Below are 22315 nucleotides of genomic sequence, written 5' to 3'. Positions count from 1 at the left end.
TTTCTAAATGACCACATTAATGTGTTATCGGTACTTTGTGAAGCAAGATGTTTTATGTAAGATTTAGATAAAGATTTGGTCGTCCTTGTTATAATAGTTCAAACATAGATCATGCAAAATGAATATATTGAAAATATTTCATTCAAATTACCTTATTCTGAGCCAAGTAATCACTGTTTGTAGTTTTGACAAGATGTGTGCACTATAGTAATTTTTAGATTAAATCATTAAATGGCCGAACCGTCCTAATCAAGTTAAAATTTTGAGCATCCGATGGCATCGAGAGTTGGTTATGGTCTTGCCACGTTAATAAATGTCTAATTAATAATTTATATAACATTTAAGGCCTAAAGAAAGACAGACAAGTAGGCAAAATTTAGTACTTGAATATTATATCCTTGATGAACTTATGAAAGAAATGATGTTTTTGTAAGTAACTTCTGTCCAATCCTTTTATTTTATGGTAATAAAATATGTTTAAACCAGACTTAATCTAAAATTCACTGGTTACCTGAAGTAATTAGAAAATAATGTGGTGGGCAGATTATGTATATAATCATCGCTCCTACCATTCTTGCCCAAGACCATGTATCCCAGCATTGGCTAGATACTATGTTCGGTTAAGTGAGCAAACACATCTTAAATATGTTGTTAAGATCTAGTATAAATGTAAAGCAAAATCAATTAAAAAGAAACAATGAAACAGTCTAAGACTTACGGAGGAGGGTAGAATAATTGTAAGATGAAAAATAGATGTCGGATCGTCCGACTTCCGGAATAATCAACTGTCTCATATGTTCAAGAATCACTTTAAATAGTTATACGAGCTCAACTTCAACTTCTGATTTTAATTTGTGAAGTCATAACAATTTCAGAAAACAAAACTCGTGTTGACCTACATTCATTAGTGTGTTCTTTGCTTTTTTAAAATTTCTTTAGTGTGATAAGTATTATAAAAAAAAACTTCTAGACAGTGTTGGTTTATCATATACATATTCTAATCTAACTATAGTGTTCATATGGTTAGTCAATTGATTCCGCTTCTCGCCTCACATTTTACTGGCAATCCAAGTAGGAGAGAAGCAAGATATCGCGGCATACTCTCTCATCGTACGCTAAGCGAGGGCACCATAAAGCCGTCAGTCTGTGGTTAAACGTTATTGGCATTGACAGTCAATATTGGAGGACTGTACAGTGTCGCTACAATGGATTAATAATAGAATTGGGAGAATGGGTCGTGTTAGCTGGTTGATTGGATAGTACAATATGAGATCTCTGGAATCAAGTTGACTTATTCTATCATGTAGAAGGCTAATTGGAAATCTCGTTTTCTCGCCTTAATTGACAATAGACTTTCTCAATATCCAGCGAATCTTTTCACCGTGTTCTCGAGTTTGATTGAAAAAGAGAAAAAAAATTCCAGCAGAAGAACAGAGCAAAAAAAAAACTCGAAGCAACAGTTTTCATTAAAAATAATGTTGAGAGCGATCCGTTTTTGTTAAATGCAGATTTTAGAGTTGGTTATTTAGTGATAACGAGTATTAGATTTTATTAACAAAAAACATGGTTCCTCCGATATTACTGCTTTGGGCTCTCCTGTCTGTGATGGTGGCCGGGGCATGCACCTTTACGTTTCTTCAACCGTTCTGGATCATGCACTTGGATTGTATTCATGCTTTTGGAATGATAAGTTATTGTTACGTGGATTCGGATTACGAAAACAATCGTGAGTTATGTACGGCGTATGGGGGTTATTATCATTTAGGAAACATCCCGTCCGGTGCCTGGCAGGCGTCGTGTGTACTGTATGGAGTAGGGTGTGTACTAATGTGTCTATCAGCATTCCTAGCTATATGTACTGTTATTATGATCAGAGCGCATAATAAAAAGTTATCTTTATTATCAGGATATTTACAAGCGGTTGCAGGTATGTTATACTTTATAGCTATTTTATTTTGTTTATATAAACAGGTAAAACAATATGTAATCATATCATCTTCAGTTTCCATCTTTTTTTAAAGATGAAAGAATGAGATTACTTTGAAGTAAGATTAAACTTCAGATCTAATAACTACTTCCGTGTTTTTTTCTGGTTTAGTAATTGTGAGACATAACTAATAAATGTGCTCATTTTATATAGATATTGAAAACATTTGTGCTCTTTATGTCGACGTCTATGTCCGTATCAAATGGACAGGTTTTGCTATAATGCTCTTTCACTCGAGTGCTATGCACAGTGGTCCGAACCAAACCGAGTATGCAAAAGATGGGTATAAGATTCAAAGTGCTGAATTAGATAGTTTGTGATTTTAGATATGGGGAAACAATGGTCCTGTATTGCACATAATATATCTTGTGATGAAAGGCTTATCCCCGCATTGCACATGTTACTATAGAGCATAATAAAATATTATTTTGTGGTTCTTCACTTTCATTTATAGTAACTTTAGATTTAATTTTCACAAATATCTGTAGTTTCGTCATCTGTCTTTATTTTTAAACATGAAATTTTTTTTTTCTGGTTGTGACTTCTACTACTATTCTCGGAAGTCCACAATATGTTGTTGACAGTTAGACATGAGTTAATGAAATTGTGTAACTTTGCTCATACTATAAAATGGGTTCCAGAGTTAATGAAATTTACACGGCTATATCCGACGTTTTAAAACGGAAGAGATCTAACTTTATAGTCTCTGTCACCCAGAATCTCCTAATCTTCAACGTACGTAGGGTCTGGGTCTGTTGTCAACATGGATATTGAACTGGCGGGGTTAATATTTGCAGTCAAGCGAAAGTTTTGGGCCGGGTATTTTTAATTAATCCTAACAGTATAAAATTATTTGCCAGGTGAATTTAGTGGCATCCAATTGTAGCTAAAAACATACACATCTCTATATCCCAAAGTTTTAGTTACGTTCTCGTAGTTACAAAAATGGTATATTTTAGTTTGTCTATTTTGGGCGGCATTCATTTATTTGCTCTTCTATTGCCTTTCTTGAGCATTATAACATCACCTAGCTAGAAAGCCAATAAACATGTGTTCATAGATGCAAATGAATTATCCTTCACTAGTCATCTTTCCAGTATAAGAGAAAAAGATGGCAATGTTAAATCAGTGGAAGGTAAGGTTCACATTAAATGGCTATAACTTACGCTAGGATTGATCGACATGAATAATTTTTAGACCAAAAGATTACCCCCCCCCCACCCCTTGTAAGTTTTTAAGTAAACCGTATATATGTATGGTACATGGTATATATCTACTTCAAATACATTTCTGTCTTTAGATACTAATCAACGATATTCGGTATATGTTTGCTATACATATTTTATCTCAACGACTGATCTTAATTCTAGCTGGTAGATTTATAGATTTATAACCGGGGTAATACATCTGACAGGTGATATCACTGGTTAGGATTCCTGGAGATATGGTTTCTACATGTAATTGGCTATTCTTCTTGCAAACATCACGCTTAACTGTTTTACATATCAAAATTAAACCATAGGAAGTATAACTTGTTTCTTATCTTTTTATACTTCTTGATGTCTATTTGAATTGATTATACATTTTAATGATGGATGATTCAACTCATCGTGATTTTGATATCATCATGGAAATGGTGTAAATTGGAATCTGAGAACATTTCTGTCGAATTATCTATCATAGTCTTCTTCGTTTTTCCGTAAGCGAATTATACGAAATGATAATTGAGAAAAACCCAAATGGGCGGGAAGTAAAGGGTTGTGAACTCACTCACCCCGAGCTTTTTTTTTATTTTATGGTCTATTTATAGTATACCTCTTTTTAACAATTCTTGCATGCGCCCTATACAACAGTGCTGTCTTTGTTTATCCCAACCCCCATGCTACAAATCTGTCATCGTCTAACTTTGTACGAGTGTTATGTATACATTGTCTAAATAAATAACATTGATATATCATCATCAAACCCTCGAGTTGCTATACGTTTCCCTGAACATCCCCACTAAATCAGTCATTCCTTTTCCCACCTCACCTCGGAGGGTTGACGGTTACTACAGACTAGTAATTCTCGCTGTATTGATTTCAATGTTAAATCCATGACATTTCTTGGCTTATAACAGGTTGGTTTTTTTTTTACATTCCGATAATCTTAATCTTTATATCCACAAAGAGCCCGACATGTCACAATCATTTTATAAAAATATTGAATGGAGTTGACCATTTCGATTTTATGCTAGCCCTGGTCAATGGAATCTATAGGCAATGACGCCATTTTAGTAGGCGATTTTCCTGATGCATGCCTATTTACTTGATGGCCCTTCAGTCTCAAAATCATGAATATTCACCCACACCTGTAAATTCAAACATCTTTCTTCGATTCTAAACTAAAAAGTCAAAAACAGTTGTTATGCAAAAGGTGTAAGTGTATGTGTGAGTGTGTGAGCGTGTTTGGTCGGGGGAAGGGGGTTGTGTAAGTAGAGGAACCAAGTAGAGAAAGTAATTACTAGGCTTAGTCCATAAAAAGCACCTCAAAATTATACGTATAAGAATGTACAATGATGTACATAATTTAGTGATAGACTTTTGCAATATTAATCATGTCGAGATTAACAATTGATGAATGATAATCACTCAATTTATTGGTTCGAATGTTTGGGAGACGGTGACTAATCCCTTGGTTTTAACGATCGGTAAGTTGCTGGGAACTTTGTCCAGATGGAGCGGATTTTCAATAAAGTTCATTACAAATACGTAATGCTTATAATCCTTTGACCTCGGTCAGACGCCTGACTAAAGCAAATATACGAAGAGCTAATTGCCTCCTGGTAACGGCATCAACTTGGTACCACTGGTATACCGGACGATCTAATCCAAATATACAGAATCGAAACTCTTGTTCATTTAAAGTCCCTGAGCATTTATAACTCAACAGACACACGTGCATGTGGAAATACCTTCAGGAATATGTCTTAGGTAAAATAATTATAAGTAACTCGGAAGCACTTAAAGTACTCACGTTTTATAGTAATTAGTGTATTTCTCTGCGGCTTTATTTGTCATTATAGATCAGTCTATTTTATTTGGAGAAGTGCTCCCAGGCTGTATTCGACATTGCGTAAACAAAGCAATAAGATGAAAAGTAACCGATGTGTCTTTGAGAGTGAAATAAAGTCGACAATTGTCATTATGGACAGCATTTAGACGTGTTTGTAAAGTAATTTCAATCGCAATTCTGCAAATACCAAAATTATGGACATAAAATGAGTACGTGGGGTCATTTTGGAGTATATTTGGTAGATATTGTTTTATTATATACAAGTCATGTTTCTAGCTAATATATTCGAACTTGGAAACGTAATCCTGGTAAACAGCTTGTCAAAAACCTTCCTGGAATTCTTTATTCGTCTTTAACAGCGATGAATGGAAACAGTGTTGAGCCAATTACCAATCACAATGGTACGGGAAAACACAGTTTACTACGGCATTATGTTTTTACAGAGTTGGACAACAAACGATATGTTCTCATAACAAGCTACTCTTTTACCCCCAAAAGTTGGTCTTATCGAAAAGGGTAACAAGCCATATACTTTTCAAGTCGCTGAATTCTTATGGAAAGAAGATGCGTTAATGGTTTGAAATCTTGGTTTGATTACACAAAGGATATTTAAATTAGATTGCGTGCAGAATCTGAGACAGGCCTGGCAATCCATATGTTAATTATATCAAATAGATTATATCTATATTCTTGTGGAAAGTAATTATGCCTCTTTAATTTATGATTCTTGGTAATTATATCACGCCCCCATCTTTTTACGTCTGGGTATAATTCAGCTATCATTCCGTCCAATTTTCATGCCGTCGTAGTTTTGTGGAGGAGGGATGTAGGTATTTAGATGTGCTAAATAAGATACAACAGTAAAATAGTATTATACTGTTCTACTTTTATGATATTTTGTGAACAATATGGAATGTTTCCCCTTTAAAATAACGTCCATATGGGAGATCGTATAATGATGAATTATCATGTTGTTTCTTGAATGTAAATGAGAGTCCCTGGTGGAAAAATAAATCAGAACATTTTACGTTCGGCTCTAATCGAATAAGGGAAAAAAGTCGAGTTATTTCCGGTGTACAGCCGGTTTGTGAAAAGTTCATCGCATGTTTGTGACAAGGGTAATTACCTAATTATACAAGCTCCTTGCCAGCGGTTAAATCTGTAATTGAAAAATGGCCGTGTTGATAGTTTAATTCACAAGACAAAGTTGTATGATTTTAAATATTTATGCAAGTTACAAACGAACTTGGCATTGCTTTGAAAAGAATCTTAAGTCGAGAGAACTTTTGTTTGCCAATTTCTTCATTGACTTCTTTCATTGTATGCCCGTCTAGAAGTAGATTTGCATTAGGATGATAGTAGGGTCTATACGTCATGGGCTTGGACATCGTGAGTCCGATGCTCAAAATAAGGTAAAATGTGACTGAAATTTTCAATATATTCATTTCTCAATGGACAGCTTATTATCTAAATTTTACATAAAGCATCTTTAATTAAAGTAAAATTGAACAATTGTTCAAATTTTAAAGGAACATCGTTATGTTGAACGATAATTGCATCGAGTTGGCATTCTCAATATAAAGAATTATTACTAACTGATAGACAAGTATAGGCAACAAATTGTATTCAGGTAATAAATATAAACGTAATTTACAATCTAAAGTTAATTATTTTGAAGGTCCGGTAACAATGCATTCCCAATAAAAGTCCAGTGAGCAGATCCACGTATTATTATTGACACGCTGGACTGTACTAAAGAAGTTTCATATCGTTAATTCAGAAACATTTTCGACGGTTATTGACATAAATGTCGCCCTTGCTTCATACATCGTTGTTATGGAGATTGAACCCGGCCGGAATATATTGACACATCAGTGACATCAAGGTGTCCGAGTGTGTGTTACTGAATATTTATATTTTCGGCGATATAATAAGCCAGGAATATCTGGCTAGCTTCCAGATCGGACGGTCAGTACTCAGTGGGCAATATATCCTGGCATTCATTAATCAGATTTAAAGATTTAAATTGGTGCGCTACTTCTTTGGTGATCTTATCGATTAATCGATTTGATTGCTAGATTGTGTTCAAAATCTTAGCCTCGCGAACCATTAACAAGATTCCAGAGAAAAACGTCATGTAGAATCTATATAACTAGATACATATGCGATATGACCGATCAGCACTGCTTTATGTATGCTGGGTTTTTGGCTTTTTGGGTGCTTATATTGGCGGTACTATATTTCCTTGGTGATTGTATCAATTAATCGATATAGTTGTATTGTTAGATTGTGTCCGAAATTTGAGCCTTGCGAACCAGTCCTAAGATTATGGTAACATGATAAATACGACTTGATTTGTATGCTAGGTTTTGGAATTTTGGCAATTGGACAAGAGTAATATGTATTTAATTTTGGATATGATAATGGTATGAATCAAAATGTAGGAATTTTAATACACAGGAATTTTTTTTTGATGGCGAAATTAAACCGTACCTTTAAATACGTCAATATGAATAGGCTTATAACAGAAGAGGTTTGCATTTGGCCGTCTTGGGATAAATTGATACAAGAAATATTTAACTGCCACATTGTGACGTAATCATTGAAAACCAATTATATTGTTATATTGAACAAGCCATGTTAGAGCGATGTTACTATTTTAAGCAACACTGGTCTTAATTTTGCACAACAGACGTGGTGCTTGTTAGACAAAAGCTTGAATTTCCGTAGTTCTAATCAATAGTATTACCCATTACAGAAAACCGGTAATGTCATTCAGTTGCACAAATGTTTAGGATTTCCAAAGTTCTAAGTGGACTTTTACTAATATTTCTTATTTTCCTTAATACAGGAACCAATTACTGCCACTTTAGACAATTATAGCATAATGTAAATATAATAGTCACAACAGTTGTTTAGTGGTTTAATAGTTTCAGTCAAACATTTTGTGATGTTTAAATTTGGATAATTAGTTGCTATTTCGAAAAAATAATTATTGGAAAGACCCATTCTGACTTAAATAGGTTACAAATAGGTTAACGTCCTACTGTTCTGCTCCTATGCTGGGCTAATGAAGACGGGAACAGGTTACAAATAAATAAATATTCGAACATTTCTAGAAACCTGATTATGCAAGACATTTTAAATTAACCGAATGTTCGCTATCATACGAATAATAACTTAAATTAGCAAAAGCAATATTCGATGTGAACATTGTTTTTAAAAAGAAAAAAAAAATCACCAAAAACCACTTTTACTTTTTTTTCCTGATATATAGCATTATAAACGTCTATTTATAATTTCTAAGTTATAAACTACCGTCTGCCAATAAATGCGTCTTTGGATGACATAATGGATACAAGGAATTCTAAATAAGCCATCCAGTTTTATACAAACCGAGAATAATACAATACCACAATAAAATAAATATTATGATAATATTACACAAAAATGTACAGCGATACAACGATTTGTATGATGTTATAATAATCAATCTAATTTCATTAGAGGAACTATTAGCGGAACTGGTATCTGTGATTATGCAATACCTCACTCTGGGAAACATTTTTTAACGAACATTATTGGCTTTAAATAATATGGACAATAAAATGGTTGTTCCTTTAAAGGCGGGCTAATTCTTTAATGGGACTTGTTACTTTTAATGGTTCTGTTATAAAATTTACGAACATTTGGCTCTAATAAGATAATTCACAAACAGAGCAGAGAGCATATCAAGTTATGTAACTACACGTAACCATAAATCAGTGAAGACGTTTCTTCAACACTAATTTTTGTTGGACATTATCGGTAATTAATAAAACGTTCAATGAATTATGGATAAACGGTTATCTGATTTGATAACATCGTGGGCGATATCGTATCGTTAATATCCGTTATGCGATTATTATCATACACTGTCTTAAACGAGGCGGAATAATCATCATGTATCTAGCAAACCATGACAGGAAAATTACGCCATTACGCTGAATGCCCAACAAGATGATTTTATTGTTATCGCTAATGCCTTCTTTCTTGCTAAATGTTCTGGGGGGTTTTCTGACTCTTTATTTGCGCGCATGTGTGTTATTTTGTAAACAGCCATGTCAATCTATGATTGATCATTCAGCATTATCAACATAACATTAGAAAATTGAAAAAGCTGCCAACAGCAATGTTTTCTATCAAAGCAGATATCATAAGTGTCATCTTGTGTTGTTCTGTTTTGTTTGTTCTAAACAGATAATAGGATTGGTAGGAAAGGGGAAAATGTATACCATTGCTTTATCTGACTTACCATAAATTTAGTTGTCCATATCTATATATACTAGTTATTGTTGAGAATTGGCAATTGTTGTAATCGTTTAAGTTGCGGATTTTGTTTTATAGCTACCTTGGCGACATAAAATTTGTCCGAAATTCAGTCAAATAACGTTTAGTTTTTATTTACCCCTTGATCGGCCTCTACTACAGATATATCTGACGAGGACGGTCACGTATGGTGAACCTTGACTTAATTACGTCGACTGGTTATTTAACCAATCAGTATCTCCGTTTCTAATGGTCTTCCCAAACCGTTTAAAGCACCCATCTCCCAGAATTCCGCGTACACACCTCCCTGCAATTTATTTTTTAAAAAAGACCTTCAAAGTTCTACTGTAGTGAAGACAAATGAAACCAAATTCAAGCCATAAAAGACAAAACGAAATAGGATCTTAATTTTAATCCGAATATCTTGGAGCCCTATATAAGAAAATGTTGAAATTAGAAAAAGAGAAAACAAGTTCTTAGACTATTTTCCCTCTTTAGCAAACACGTGGCAACGGCACTGAAGACGATGACCGTAACTGGGCAATGCCGTTTGAACAGCGGACTGATAAAATGACGACCATTGAACACCATTCCTTTAACGTATAATATGAAATATGGATGGAAAGATAAGGTTTAATTACGCCTTTTTCTTTAGGATCAATGTTATTTATAGTTTTTATCATCTCCACACATTCTCAATAATAATAGGTTATATAGGCTCGTTAATACCCGGGTTTTCGCAAATAAAACAGGAAAATAACAGTTCTTCTCAAGGAAAGTCGGTTAAAATTATATACTGTTGTACAAAGATAACAGCTTGGATTGGTGGCTTATTATTCTAAGAGTCTCTTCTATTGTAGTAAAGGTATTAGGTGCTGTAAGCGCTCTATTACTTACACATCCATTACGGTTTGCTTATAAGAAGGTCGATTTAATTACAAAGTCGGTCAATTGTCGGACCTCAGAAAAGCTCAGAAAGGGCTCTGTTATCTTAATCGTCTGTTGGTTGCTAATGAGTCATTTTGGTTAAAATCTCAAGATTATTTGTAGAAATTGCTAAAAATATTTAACGAAAATATTTTAAAGATATAAATTTGTTTTTGACATCTTTTTAAAACTGAATATTCAAACTGATTTCTTTCTGAAATCGCATAATGGGAGAATAAAATGGTTAAAATTGACCACCTTTGGTATTTTTGGCAACGCTTTATTTTTTTTCCCTTGTCTTTTACTGAATGGGAGAAAAGCGTCACATCGGTTATTGGACCAAAGTTATCACCACACGGATTCAACCTGGATTATCATATCAACTAGGTGTCAAATCCTTGTTATTGATTAAATAAGGCACTGTAACCCTATATCCCGCTTTGCTTGGTTATAGTTGAGTACCAATAGGATAGTACAAAACATGTGATAAGAAAAACCTGTATGACGCATAGAAATAGTCATGTATACGAGGTAAAAACATTACAGTAAGTACTGTGTCCGAGGACCAGGGTAATGAAATGCAAGTCATCGAGTAATTCCAAGTCAGACTAAAGAGACGCCCAAATGTATTACTTTTATAAAGTAATTCGTTGGATAAAATTATACTTATTAAAGACAGGCGTAGCTCAATAATGTGTCTGGTCGTGTTGAAAATTACAACATGCCGTCTAACAACATACGTGAGCTGTGGTGATACCCCATTAAAGAACTAAGTAGACAGATGAGAAATTTGTGATTCTGGTCAAAGAGAGAGATGTCACTAGAGGAATGGTAGGCACGTCTAATTATCGATCTTATTAATGAATTATTCATATATAAGGAAAGGAATTAATTCTGTTAAATAAACGCTTTTCTTTGATGTTAACCTTACTGATGAAGAGATCATACTAAGTACATATCAACTGTGTTTGTCACTATTATGTCAAAATATCCAAATATTACTCAATTGGGCCATGATAGAATTGTACCACATCTACCATAGATGTACAATATCCAGAACATATACAGAAGAAAACTTTTAGTATGCTTTATTCCAATGATTGTATTCCTTGTCCCCTCAAATAGTCTAAATAATGTGTAAAGGGGGGGGGGCAGCAAGTTGTGTAACGCTTTCGCTTTAGATCATAAGATCTGTTATTGAGTCAAGTGGAATGGTTTTAATCCCAAGCTAGTACGATTCGCCTGTACAGTTTTGTGGTCCCCCGGTTTCAGCCCCACGAATTATGTTAGACCCAAAATGGCCTAGTTTACGTGGATTGAACGTTACCCTCTCTCTCTCTCTCTCTCTCTCTCTCTCTCTCTCTCGTATGTCTGGTTATTATATAATATATTCTGTATTTTGTTGTGTTGAAAATTGTAGAAATTGGCCTATTATAAAATAATTCTGAATGGAGCGATAATGGCCCACGCAATCTTTGGAGGAAATTCTAAGCAGTGTTCATAGTGGTATTCCCCGGAACAATTCCAGACAAGAGTTAATAGATAAAGTCTACACGTAATGTTGTCTATAGACAGATCGGGGAAGTTTTCTCTTGTGATATGAATACACTTCTAGTTTTATTTGACTTGTGGAGGAGAGAGAGAGAATTTTAGACGTGTTCGTGTTTACGATGTTTGATGTATTGGACCATCATTTCCTCTTGTGGTGTTGAACAGATGTAGACCTGGAGGGTGATATTGATAATCATATAAAGTAATCGGAAGAAATGTCGTCTGCCTAGTTCAGATATATTACCGCCTGCTACACTGTAAGACTAAATGTTCAATCCACCATCAACCATTTCTGTTCTGTTTTCCAAACTCAATTTCAATTATGTTTGACAAGAAGACTTCAAGGTTAACAAAGATTGTTGAAATCGTAGGGAACCTTTAAGAAGTGGACAAGTTACCTCTTATTATGTCTAGCCAAAAAACTCAACAGAAATTACACAATTATTGATGGGGTAAACACATAAGAAATTGATGTCCCAGGTTTAAATATTGACAGAGTACATAAATGATTTCCAGGAAGTTGGGATTCAATAATTGAGAGCCAATTCTAACACAATGACCAGAATAACCATAGTAATTTTGAATAGTCATCTATATAGCTATGTTTAAAAATCAATTTTAAATCTTTAATTTTGAAAGGAAAGTATAATAGCAGTATTCTGAGCTACTTACAGATATATCTTCGTACTCATTGAGCAGGATCAATTTATCATAAAACATTTACAAGGCCGTATATGGAACATTTTGCTCAAGTTCGTCTAAAACTGACGGCATGATGCATTCAACACACATTAATAAACATTATAATTATTATGTGTAATCTTTGTAATCTTTAGCCCTTTGAATTATAATCTAAGCTACAATAACGTACCATAACATCAAATTGTCTGCCTCCGGAGTAATATAAATGATACGTCTTGTGTATTTTTAACTTTTTTTTCTGGATGTAGCTCGGCATTTAACTGATGGCATCTGTCGTACTTATTGACGTAGCTTCCATCATCCCTGGTTGTATTTAAAAAAGATCTAATAAAATTGGTCGACATTCAATAGCACGTTTATAACGATTACCTTGAAATGGTCGTCACAATTTTTCAGCATCGACTAGGTTATATCTAATTATATCTGACAAAATTCAATTTGCCTACTTCGTCTAATTATGGATTTTCTTTTTTACCAAATGGGTAACTTGTTTTGGAAAACCTATAATTTGCCAGCGGTTCGTGAACGTATTGGTTTCAGTGGCGGATCTAGAAGCTGTGAATAGTGAGGGGGTCCGGTTCCAAATCTAGAGCACTATCCACAATCCAACCCCGCAATGAAAGTCAACAAAATGCTGGCTATAACACTGTCTGAGCTCCCCAGCAGAACATAGATCGCATTGCCTATATAGTTGTTTACCGATCGTTATCTCCCGAAAAGCAGTTTTGTTCAAGTTGACATAATTTTCATGTATTATGATTGTTATTGATTTTGCCAACCTTAGAGAAAATTTTGAAAATTTGAGACAATATCCTGGATTTTGACGTCATTGCTAGGAGCAAATTCTTGTGAACGAGGGGACCAGAAATGGGAGTCAGTGGGACAGAATCTTGAGATCTGCCTGTCAATTCCGCCTGTTTTGTTAAAGTTAGCAGAAAATGTATAAAGTGACTCTGTCGCCCCACTAGTGGTACTACTAACTGGGCGGCTTACTATAACCGTGAATGATAGTGATGAGATAGTATAAGACCATAGAGGAATGGAGGAAGAATGAACCCATAATGGAATCGAGTCAACGTATAATATGTAATTAAGCTTTTAATTTTTTGGGACTAGGCCTAAATTTCCTGGCATTTGAGTTCATTGTCGGGAGCAAATTCTTGTGAACGAGAGGATAAGAAATGGGACAGATTCTTGTACAGTCTGTGGCCCCAAGGCCCACTCACTGGTGCTACTAATAACTGGACGATTCACTAACAGTGAATATGATAGTGATGAGAGAGTATAAGACCACAGATGAGGAGCGGAAGAATTATGGTATAATGGAATCGAGCGCTTTAGGCGCAAACATCTTTTTAGACAGCCACGTATATTATTTAAGCAACAGATAATATGTAATTTGGGACTTTGTCTCACGGGGGTGCTTAATTGGTCCTATGGGGGAGACGTCCGCACCCGCGCACCCTTCACACCCCCTAAATCCGCGCCTGATTGGTATAGTTCAAAGGTAGAATGATTGCAATAAATTATATAGTAACATTTTCATTTAAAGGAAAATACTTGCTAAAAACTACGCTTCCTATCATCCTATGCGTTGTGTTTTGTGTAATGAATTTCAACTATAATGCACCTCGCATTATCATTAACCAGTTTTCCTCAGTGTTAGGGGCACGTGTACTTATCAGCGTAACTAATCTGATCTTTATAAATATATATATAGCTTTTAACTATGGTTCAAATTTCATGATAGGTTGTGTTTTTGCGTCATCTGTTGTCCTTTATACGCATGCAGTCCGTTTAATGGTTGTTAGTTTTTATAAGGACTGTGAAATCCCAATGGTCCTATATAGCCTTTTTCAAAGCAACTGCCCACTGGGACATATTATCCCGAGCATAAAGCCTTGGCCAGTTTGATACATTTACATAAACGTTGGACTCTTCCAAGACCAGACAGCTTGGCTAATAAGTCAAGCCATCTCGATATAACGTCCTTATTTATTATGCTTCACCATTTCTTTTGTACGTCCACTCTGAAAATGTGATCCTAGATTGTATAGTCACCTCGTTTTTCTATTCATAATTCCTTGTGAGGGCTCCGCAGTCTATAAGATGTAATCGAATCCTGTCCAAATTATATGTTTGTTATTAATGAGATGAAGACGCCTAATATCAAATTTGGCCGATTTTGGTAATTTTTCAGAGTTATAATTATTGACCTGGATAACTTTCGAAAATATTACGTATATTCGAAATGGTTGAGAAATAACTGCACTATAGAGGATAAAGTTATTTCTCAACCATTTCGAAATTTATAAGCATTGTTCATAAGCTTTGTATTACTGGTTTGCCTTTAAAAGAATCGCAATATGGAACCCACGGACTTTCGAATATATTACGTATACACTCTAGAGGATAAAGTTATTTCTGAACCATTTCGAAATTTATAACCATTGTTCACAAGCTCAGTATTACTGGTTTGCCTTTAAAAGAATCGCAATATGGAACACACGGACGACTTGGCTGCTGTTGGTGTATATTTCCTCGCTGGGCAACCTATGTGATCGACATAACTTAATGAACAAACGTAACGGATACATCTATATCAATTGCGTTTTGAAATCTAGGTACGGCACTAATGATCGGAATAAAGATATGAAAATAAAAAAGACCATTTTCGATCCGACAATTTATTCAAAATGATATAACAGTCGAGATCGGAGAGCTAACATGTGCCATGAAATAGATATATTCAAGTCTTTCTTAAAGCCGTTAACCGCTCATAAAAAAATCAATCGTGATTTTCTGTGTGCAGATATTTAAATACATTTATTTTTTTTACAATATGTTGCAATCATTGATGTGAGATTTAATTGCAACACGTAAATGTTTTATCGTCATTCAAATTAAAAACTGAACATTTTATGATTACAAAAAGATTTATGGTATGCCAAATATATATTTTTCCTGTCTTTAATTAATAATTTGACATTTGATTTGATTACATATAAGCATATGGTATTTGAAAAAACGAGATTTATATGAATGTTTATATTCTTAAACCATTTCCATTAAAAATGTTTTCATTTCTTTAACGTGTCATTAAAGATATATTTTCCTTTCGACTAGAATAATCAGTAAATAAGCTTTAATTAGTTTGTTAATTACTTTAAGACATTTGACATGATGAAGTGGGTAGATTTGTTGGGTTTTTTTTTATTTTGAGATTGAGTTTGTTTTATATGGCCTTTTCAAACAGTTATAATTTATTTCCCTACATGTTTATTTTCTGTACACAATATTATGAATTTAGTTTAAATTTCTCGAAAATTCAATACTTTAGGAATATAGCGAGTTCTCCTTCTGGTGGTAATAGCGTATCAAGGAAATAGTTGACTCAATATGGGAGTTTATAGTTAATCAAAACGTTTAACCATGGAAACGAAAATAGTCTGACAAATTACACTAGCTAGTGTACTTAAGTAGAGCCCATTAGCTAGGTTGCTCATTTCAGTAATTATTCCCTTGAGGTGAACTAAAAGAGTGTTATAATTTTTAAACAATAGATGCAATTTCACATCTATTTACCAGCACTTATTGAATCTCGCGAGTTGCTTATTTGCGTCAATATCAATTGAGTTTCCAATCAATTGAATTAATGAAAATAACAGACAAAATCAGAAGATTGTTTTCGTTTTTAATGGAGCCAGAATATCTTATTCATATTTTCATGTAGTCATTATTCATAAATATAAAAAACTGTCTTTAAATTTAAAATATCCTCGGTGTAGTATTGAAAGAACATTAAAGATGATCCTTGTTTCGATCTATGTGATGATTTATTTTATCTTTCGTTGTTAAATAACATTGCCAGGGCATTTGAACCGGGACAAAGGCTTTATTTTCATCAATCTATCGGACAAAAACTTTAAGTGTCCATTTTTCCTTTTAATCCACATGGTTTAATAACAAAAGTAACAAAACGAAGAAAATGACGAAATATTTACTAAAAATATGTTAACTTGAAAGTCAAATGATCCAAATGGACGGGTCGGGGAGGGGGGGGGCATTTGAAATGTACCCTTTCTGGGTTTATCCTTCACAACCCCCGCTCCAAACATTTTGGGATCTGCGCTGGGTATTGTCTTACAAATACAGAATTTTGCAAAGTAAAAAAAGCAAATCTGTTGCCCATGCAATATTAATCCACATAAAATGTGTTTTCTCAGAAATTAGTGTGAGATTTGTTGACTATAAAGAGAGATCTGTATGATCATATATATTAGCGATGGTGACCTCAATCATAGAACTCGGTAATAACACAGGCAAATTATTACTTTGATATTAACTTTTACTCTATAGGGAACTTGTCAATCAAGCTGGAAAATTAATGTCATTCAGATGAACAAAAAGCTCATTACACAGCTTGCCATAACTCACCATCGGCTATATACTATGATGGAATGTTATTTTATATTTTTTTTCTTAAAGCATGTCAATCTCTTGCTCCGTCTAATATCTCGTTAGAAACTATCCTACTAATTATACTGGTGTGTAAAATGTTTCTTAAAGGACGATATTGGTGTCAGCTATTATCATATTATGTGATAGAACTTGTTTAGCACGTTCCAGATATAATTTTAACACAGTAATCATTGCACGATAGATGGTCTTCGAAGGAATTATCAGTTGGCGGAAATTCGGCTGTGTCTCTATTATCTCTCGTTCCTTCAGGCAGTTATATAGAAGGATAGCTCGTGGGTTTTTTTTGCTTTCGTCATTTCCGTTTTTTTAAATCTTTGTTGCGCATCTATTGTTGCAATGATCTCTGTGTTAAAATTATATTTGGAACGTGTTTAACAAGTTCTATCACATATCTGATAATGGCTGACACCAATATTGTCCTTTAAAGGGGTGGTTAGACCAGTGGATAAAACTGTGTTGAACCGTGAGTGCATAATAGACTCCTGAATGGTTTGTCTACTATATTACGGGAAAAATTGTCTGAATTGCCAACATACATTAGAGATCATACTTTTCGCTACATTTTGGACATAGTTTTTTCTACCGATGTTATAGATAAGTTACACATGCTATTTTCTATAGTACATTTAATTGCATTAATTCTTAAACATAGAGATTTGCTCTTATTACCATCTCCAACGCCAGGATAAACTATATTCTTACAAGCTTATTATACTGTGCATCTCGTTCACGGTGGGTGGTGGGCTTCAAAATTATGGCTTAACGGAAATGTTCATTACTTTCTAACGGCATGTATTGACAGCACAGGTTGCTTAAATGACCCTAGAGAAATCGAGCCACTATCATAGCATCTCTCCATAAAACCATCACGCTGAAATTCTTACAGACAAGTTAATTATACCGCCCTTGAGCGTAAGTCAAACCAGCCTCTGTAAAAAAAAAGTTTCTTTAAGCGTATGATATGAGGACAATTTCACTGTCAAATACCTCAAAAGAGAAGTGAAAAGGTTTCATCTTTTTCTTCACTGATTCTATACATACTACAGCTACAATTCAATCACACCAAACACACATTTTGTTCATTGTTTGGGTTTCTTGGTGCAGAAGAAGATAAAGAAACGCAACCGTTCCCGCCAGCCCTTGGGGCATGTTGAATTGGATGGTGAAAGGGGAATTTACATAAAGCGATCTATGTGTTCGATTTACCGTGCAGTGCATTGGTACTCCTGATCGATTTTACATTATTATCAATAAAAAAAGTTCCAACGCAAATTGTCAATTCAAACTATGCAAATTTTGTTTGGTCAATTTAGATAATGCGCAAGAGACGGGATCTGATTGTAATTGGACACCCACAAAACCAATACTTCTATTTCAATATTGGCATTCCCTAATGGAATTACCAATTACATTAACTGTATTCTTTGAAGATCCTCTTTGGTGAGACGTTTAATGGTTTGATGCCACAGAATTAACATTCTCAGATGCTACTGATTTTTTTAATTGATAGAACACTTATTAGGTATCACCAAGAACTGCTGAAAAGGGTTTAAAGTTTCGTCATGTCATCACTTTTTTGAAGCATTTTAGAGAATTTCTATTTCTATGGTTACGTGTGCAGTGCAAAAGAGGAATATTGTTCGGATAGCGGCAATTCTATTTACTAATTCCAAATGCCTAAGGGGTAATATCATTTGGGTAATATCTGAACGATTAACCATACCTTCCTTATCAATCCCCCAAGATTACTGTCCGTCCAGAGTCCAGGACACAACTACCCGCATTCACAATTTCATTTTTTAGTTGGGTAACTTGGTACTAGATTTAAATCCCCGTCTTGTTTGAAAACCAGGCCGGAAGCTAAACCTGAACCACATATCTGGTATGTTTTATAATTGTATGTACCTGAATACCTTAAGGACAGGGTCAATGACTATACTTAACTGACATTGGGGTCATCACATCCACCAAAAACCTAATTAATCGCAACGTTAATTAGAAAATACGGCAAAACAATCTTGTTGGAGATATTAACTTAGTCTAAGATTAGCACAAGGCGTTATTAAGTATATGAGTTAGTTTCTCAGTGGTAATAATTACTATATAGACGAGTAAAGACACTGAATAACGAGCTTAGGGATTCACTGTGTATTTGGAATTATTACCACGAGGAAAAATTACCATGTGATTTCCATGCGAAAGTTTTTTTCCATCAGTTTTATCAAAGAATGTAAAACCCAATCATTTAGCCAGCTCATTACACAAAACATTTATCTACCATAAGGAACAAACATAAAAATGTGTTTTCTTTGAATGGCATTTAGTAATTGAAACATAATCAAATAAAACACTATTATATGGATAATAATTACTATGGTTTATTACACTGCGACGTTTCAACATGATTGCACAAGTTGTTATCAGGCATATATCAACGCAAATGAATAATGTTAAATGAAATTAATTTTGGGAGAGCGCGATCCAAAATGGGGTTCCGGTTTCTTGTGGAAATTATTTGGGGCGGGGGGGGGGGGGTGTCCGTCGACCCTGAGCTCCTAAAAGATATGTTGTCCAACAACAAGTACTACTTCAATATATATTAAGAAAAATGTGTGTTTCAAATGGATTATGTTTTGACACCCGATTGTTATGTCTAATGCTCGTTGTTTTTCATTTCAGTTCTGGTAATGGGAGCTGGTTTGCTTATTTTTCCATTGGGACTGAATTCTTCCTTTTATCAACATTATTGTGGCAAGGCATCGGCACCGTATAATTTTGGACATTGTGTCGTTGGCTGGAGTTACATGTTAGGAATCATGGGAACAGCATTATCAATATTTTGTCCGTTTTTATCACAATACACCGATATGAACGCCACAGACTTATTTTCTTGAGAAATATTTTCAGAAATGTATGTGGTCGGTATCTTCAATATGGCATAATGTTCATGGAAAATGTCCGCCATTGGTTGTGAGGCAATATTATATAATTTATTGTGCTGACATTTTTTCATAGGTGTTCAAAGAATTGATTGTGGATTGCGTTGTGATGTTCACTTTATTATTTATTTTACTATGATTCAATATTCACATAGACCTTATTGTGATCTCTTAGATCGGATCTCGTCACGATTTGGTTAGGACTACATCAAATGAATCTATGATTGGTGAAACAATACAAGCTAGCTGCACATCAAAACATACATACGTGAATACAGCACAGTTTGGGTGTCACGGTAAATCCAGCTATTAGTTACGTGGCACCACAAGACACCACGCGTTTCACAGATGGGCCTTCTAACAAATGATAAAGTAAGCATAACATGTCGTGTGCATGACATACGCCACAAACATGATACACGTCACAACTTGTAGTATTATGGGTCACCCACCCGTACAACTTTCGCGGGAGAAGTAAACGTAAAGCAGAATAGTGATGGTTTCATGGTGTATGGATGAGAACTATTGAAATAAATGTACAGTTAAAATTAAACAATCGTTATCCTTAACAATCGAATCAACTATAAATCGTGATTTAATATTTATTCTTCCAAACTACTGACATATATCGTTGATGTCAAATGGATGATAAAATGTCAATCAAACTCGATTGTGCCCCATTATCGTATATATAGCTACCGTGTCGAACAACAGCTACAACATCTAGCTAGTGGCCCTGTGATTTGTATGTAAATAAAGGAATGGTTGTTCTCGTTCCGTTTTCCATTGTCAGAAAGGATTGGCTCAGCATCTGAAGTGTTCCACTGAACATTTGGTCAATGGAAGCAAACTATTCACTCTAAAACAGAATTGATTAAATGGGGATACATGTAATGGTGTAAAATATTTTGTTTTTAACGTATGTATGTGTCATTCAGTAAATTATTTAAAAGAATTGTGCGTTACATGTTTGATTTTTAAATTAAAATCACTAGATCTCTTTGATTTGGGTCAAAATTAAAATTGTCGATTTCATTGGATTTAATATGTTGCTTTGTTTAGTTAGATGACATTGTGTCTTCGTTGAAATGTTTACGTCTATAGATAAAACAAGTATTCAGATTAAACTAAAAATTAGTAAACAAGTCGAGATTGGCTTAATTGTACGAAACCAGACAAAACATTAATCGGACAGAGCTTGCCCCGTCACTATGACACCCGGTCGACCTTTATTTTGACCTGAATCAAAGAGGTTTAGCTCCCTTTAGACAAAACAGATTAATCGACAAAAATTACTGGTCCAAAATACAAAAAAGATGTTGGTAACCTGCTCATTCAAATGTGAAGAAATATCAGGGCATCAGGTTAAATGGGGATTAACGTCCAACTTCTCTGCACCAACCGAGATCACGAAGACGAGCATACACCATGCAGGGAAATTTTGCCCAGACAGTTGCGCTACGGCCTACTCTCATTTCTGATTCCAAATGTCAAGGGTTTTATTGGGTGCACACCAGGGTTTTCGTCCAATCCGAAATACTGGACGCCAACACGCGGAGCGATAAGCTATAGAAAAAGTAGACATAATATTATCCTGCCTCGTACACCACACAGAGTATTACAGCATACGATATTAAAACTTGATAAAACAAAGAATTTGCAGATTTTTTTTTTGTGAAATCGCACGAACGCGTTAACAATAGCATTTTATTTATAGAATGTATAATGAGGTATAATATTGATTGAAATATGAGTATATTCTTAGTTTTGTCTTGGTCTCTCAACCAGACAGATATTAGCCCGTTACTGGTCCCCCACTATTATTAATAGCTTAAATGTCTTACCCGCGACAGACATAACTACTGGAGACGTGGAATAGATTTCACTGCCAGTGTTATGATTATTAGTCTGTTATCCATGGGATTTGTTTTTAGATTGAGATCGCCATACGGTAGAAAATCCGTTAAGTCACCATTGACGTGTGAGCCATTATTTTCTGATTATTTCCCTGGTATTTTTATAAAGATTAAATCCTTGGCAAATAACAGTGCGGCATATTGACAATCTGTGGCATGGTGAGGAATTTAATGAGGACAGACGACTGGTAGAATGATCAAAGGCATGTTTAGTGATTTTAAATAAAATTGTGTTAACCTAAATAATAATTTTATAAGCATACACAGTTATATAAATAATATGAACTAAGTTTCCAGTTGCAATAATGTAAATCCTGACCTTCAGCGGTGTAAATGAAAAAGGGGTTTAACGTTCTAGTTTTTTCTTCAACTGGGCTAATGAAGACGGTCCTACACCACTGAAACCTTGAGGCTAGGAACTTTCTTCGCCAACACAAGGATCGAACCCG

General features: G+C 34.6%; 1 protein-coding gene across 1 annotated transcript; it reads left to right on the top strand.

The window, feature by feature from the left end:
• The first annotated feature begins 1020 nt into the window (after positions 1 to 1020).
• Positions 1021 to 20905, top strand: LOC126824611 (LHFPL tetraspan subfamily member 2a protein). The gene is made up of 2 exons (XM_050553874.2): positions 1021 to 1927; positions 19691 to 20905. The coding sequence occupies exons 1-2, from the start codon at positions 1564 to 1566 to the stop codon at positions 19903 to 19905; spliced, it is 579 nt and encodes a 192-aa protein (XP_050409831.1). The 5' UTR covers positions 1021 to 1563; the 3' UTR covers positions 19906 to 20905.
• The last annotated feature ends 1410 nt before the right edge of the window (positions 20906 to 22315 follow it).

Source organism: Patella vulgata, chromosome 6 (assembly GCF_932274485.2).
Source record: "Patella vulgata chromosome 6, xgPatVulg1.2, whole genome shotgun sequence".
NCBI lineage: Eukaryota > Metazoa > Mollusca > Gastropoda > Patellidae > Patella > Patella vulgata.
Note: the sequence above shows the minus strand (reverse complement) of the source record. Positions and strands in the feature narration are given on the sequence as shown.

Bases quoted from the DNA above. Each gene is read 5' to 3' on its own strand.
- LOC126824611 (XM_050553874.2), top strand. From the start codon at position 1,564: ATGGTTCCTCCGATATTACTGCTTTGGGCTCTCCTGTCTGTGATGGTG. The intron at 1,928-19,690 runs GTATGTTATACT...TTTTCATTTCAG, and splicing joins ATATTTACAAGCGGTTGCAG to TTCTGGTAATGGGAGCTGGT.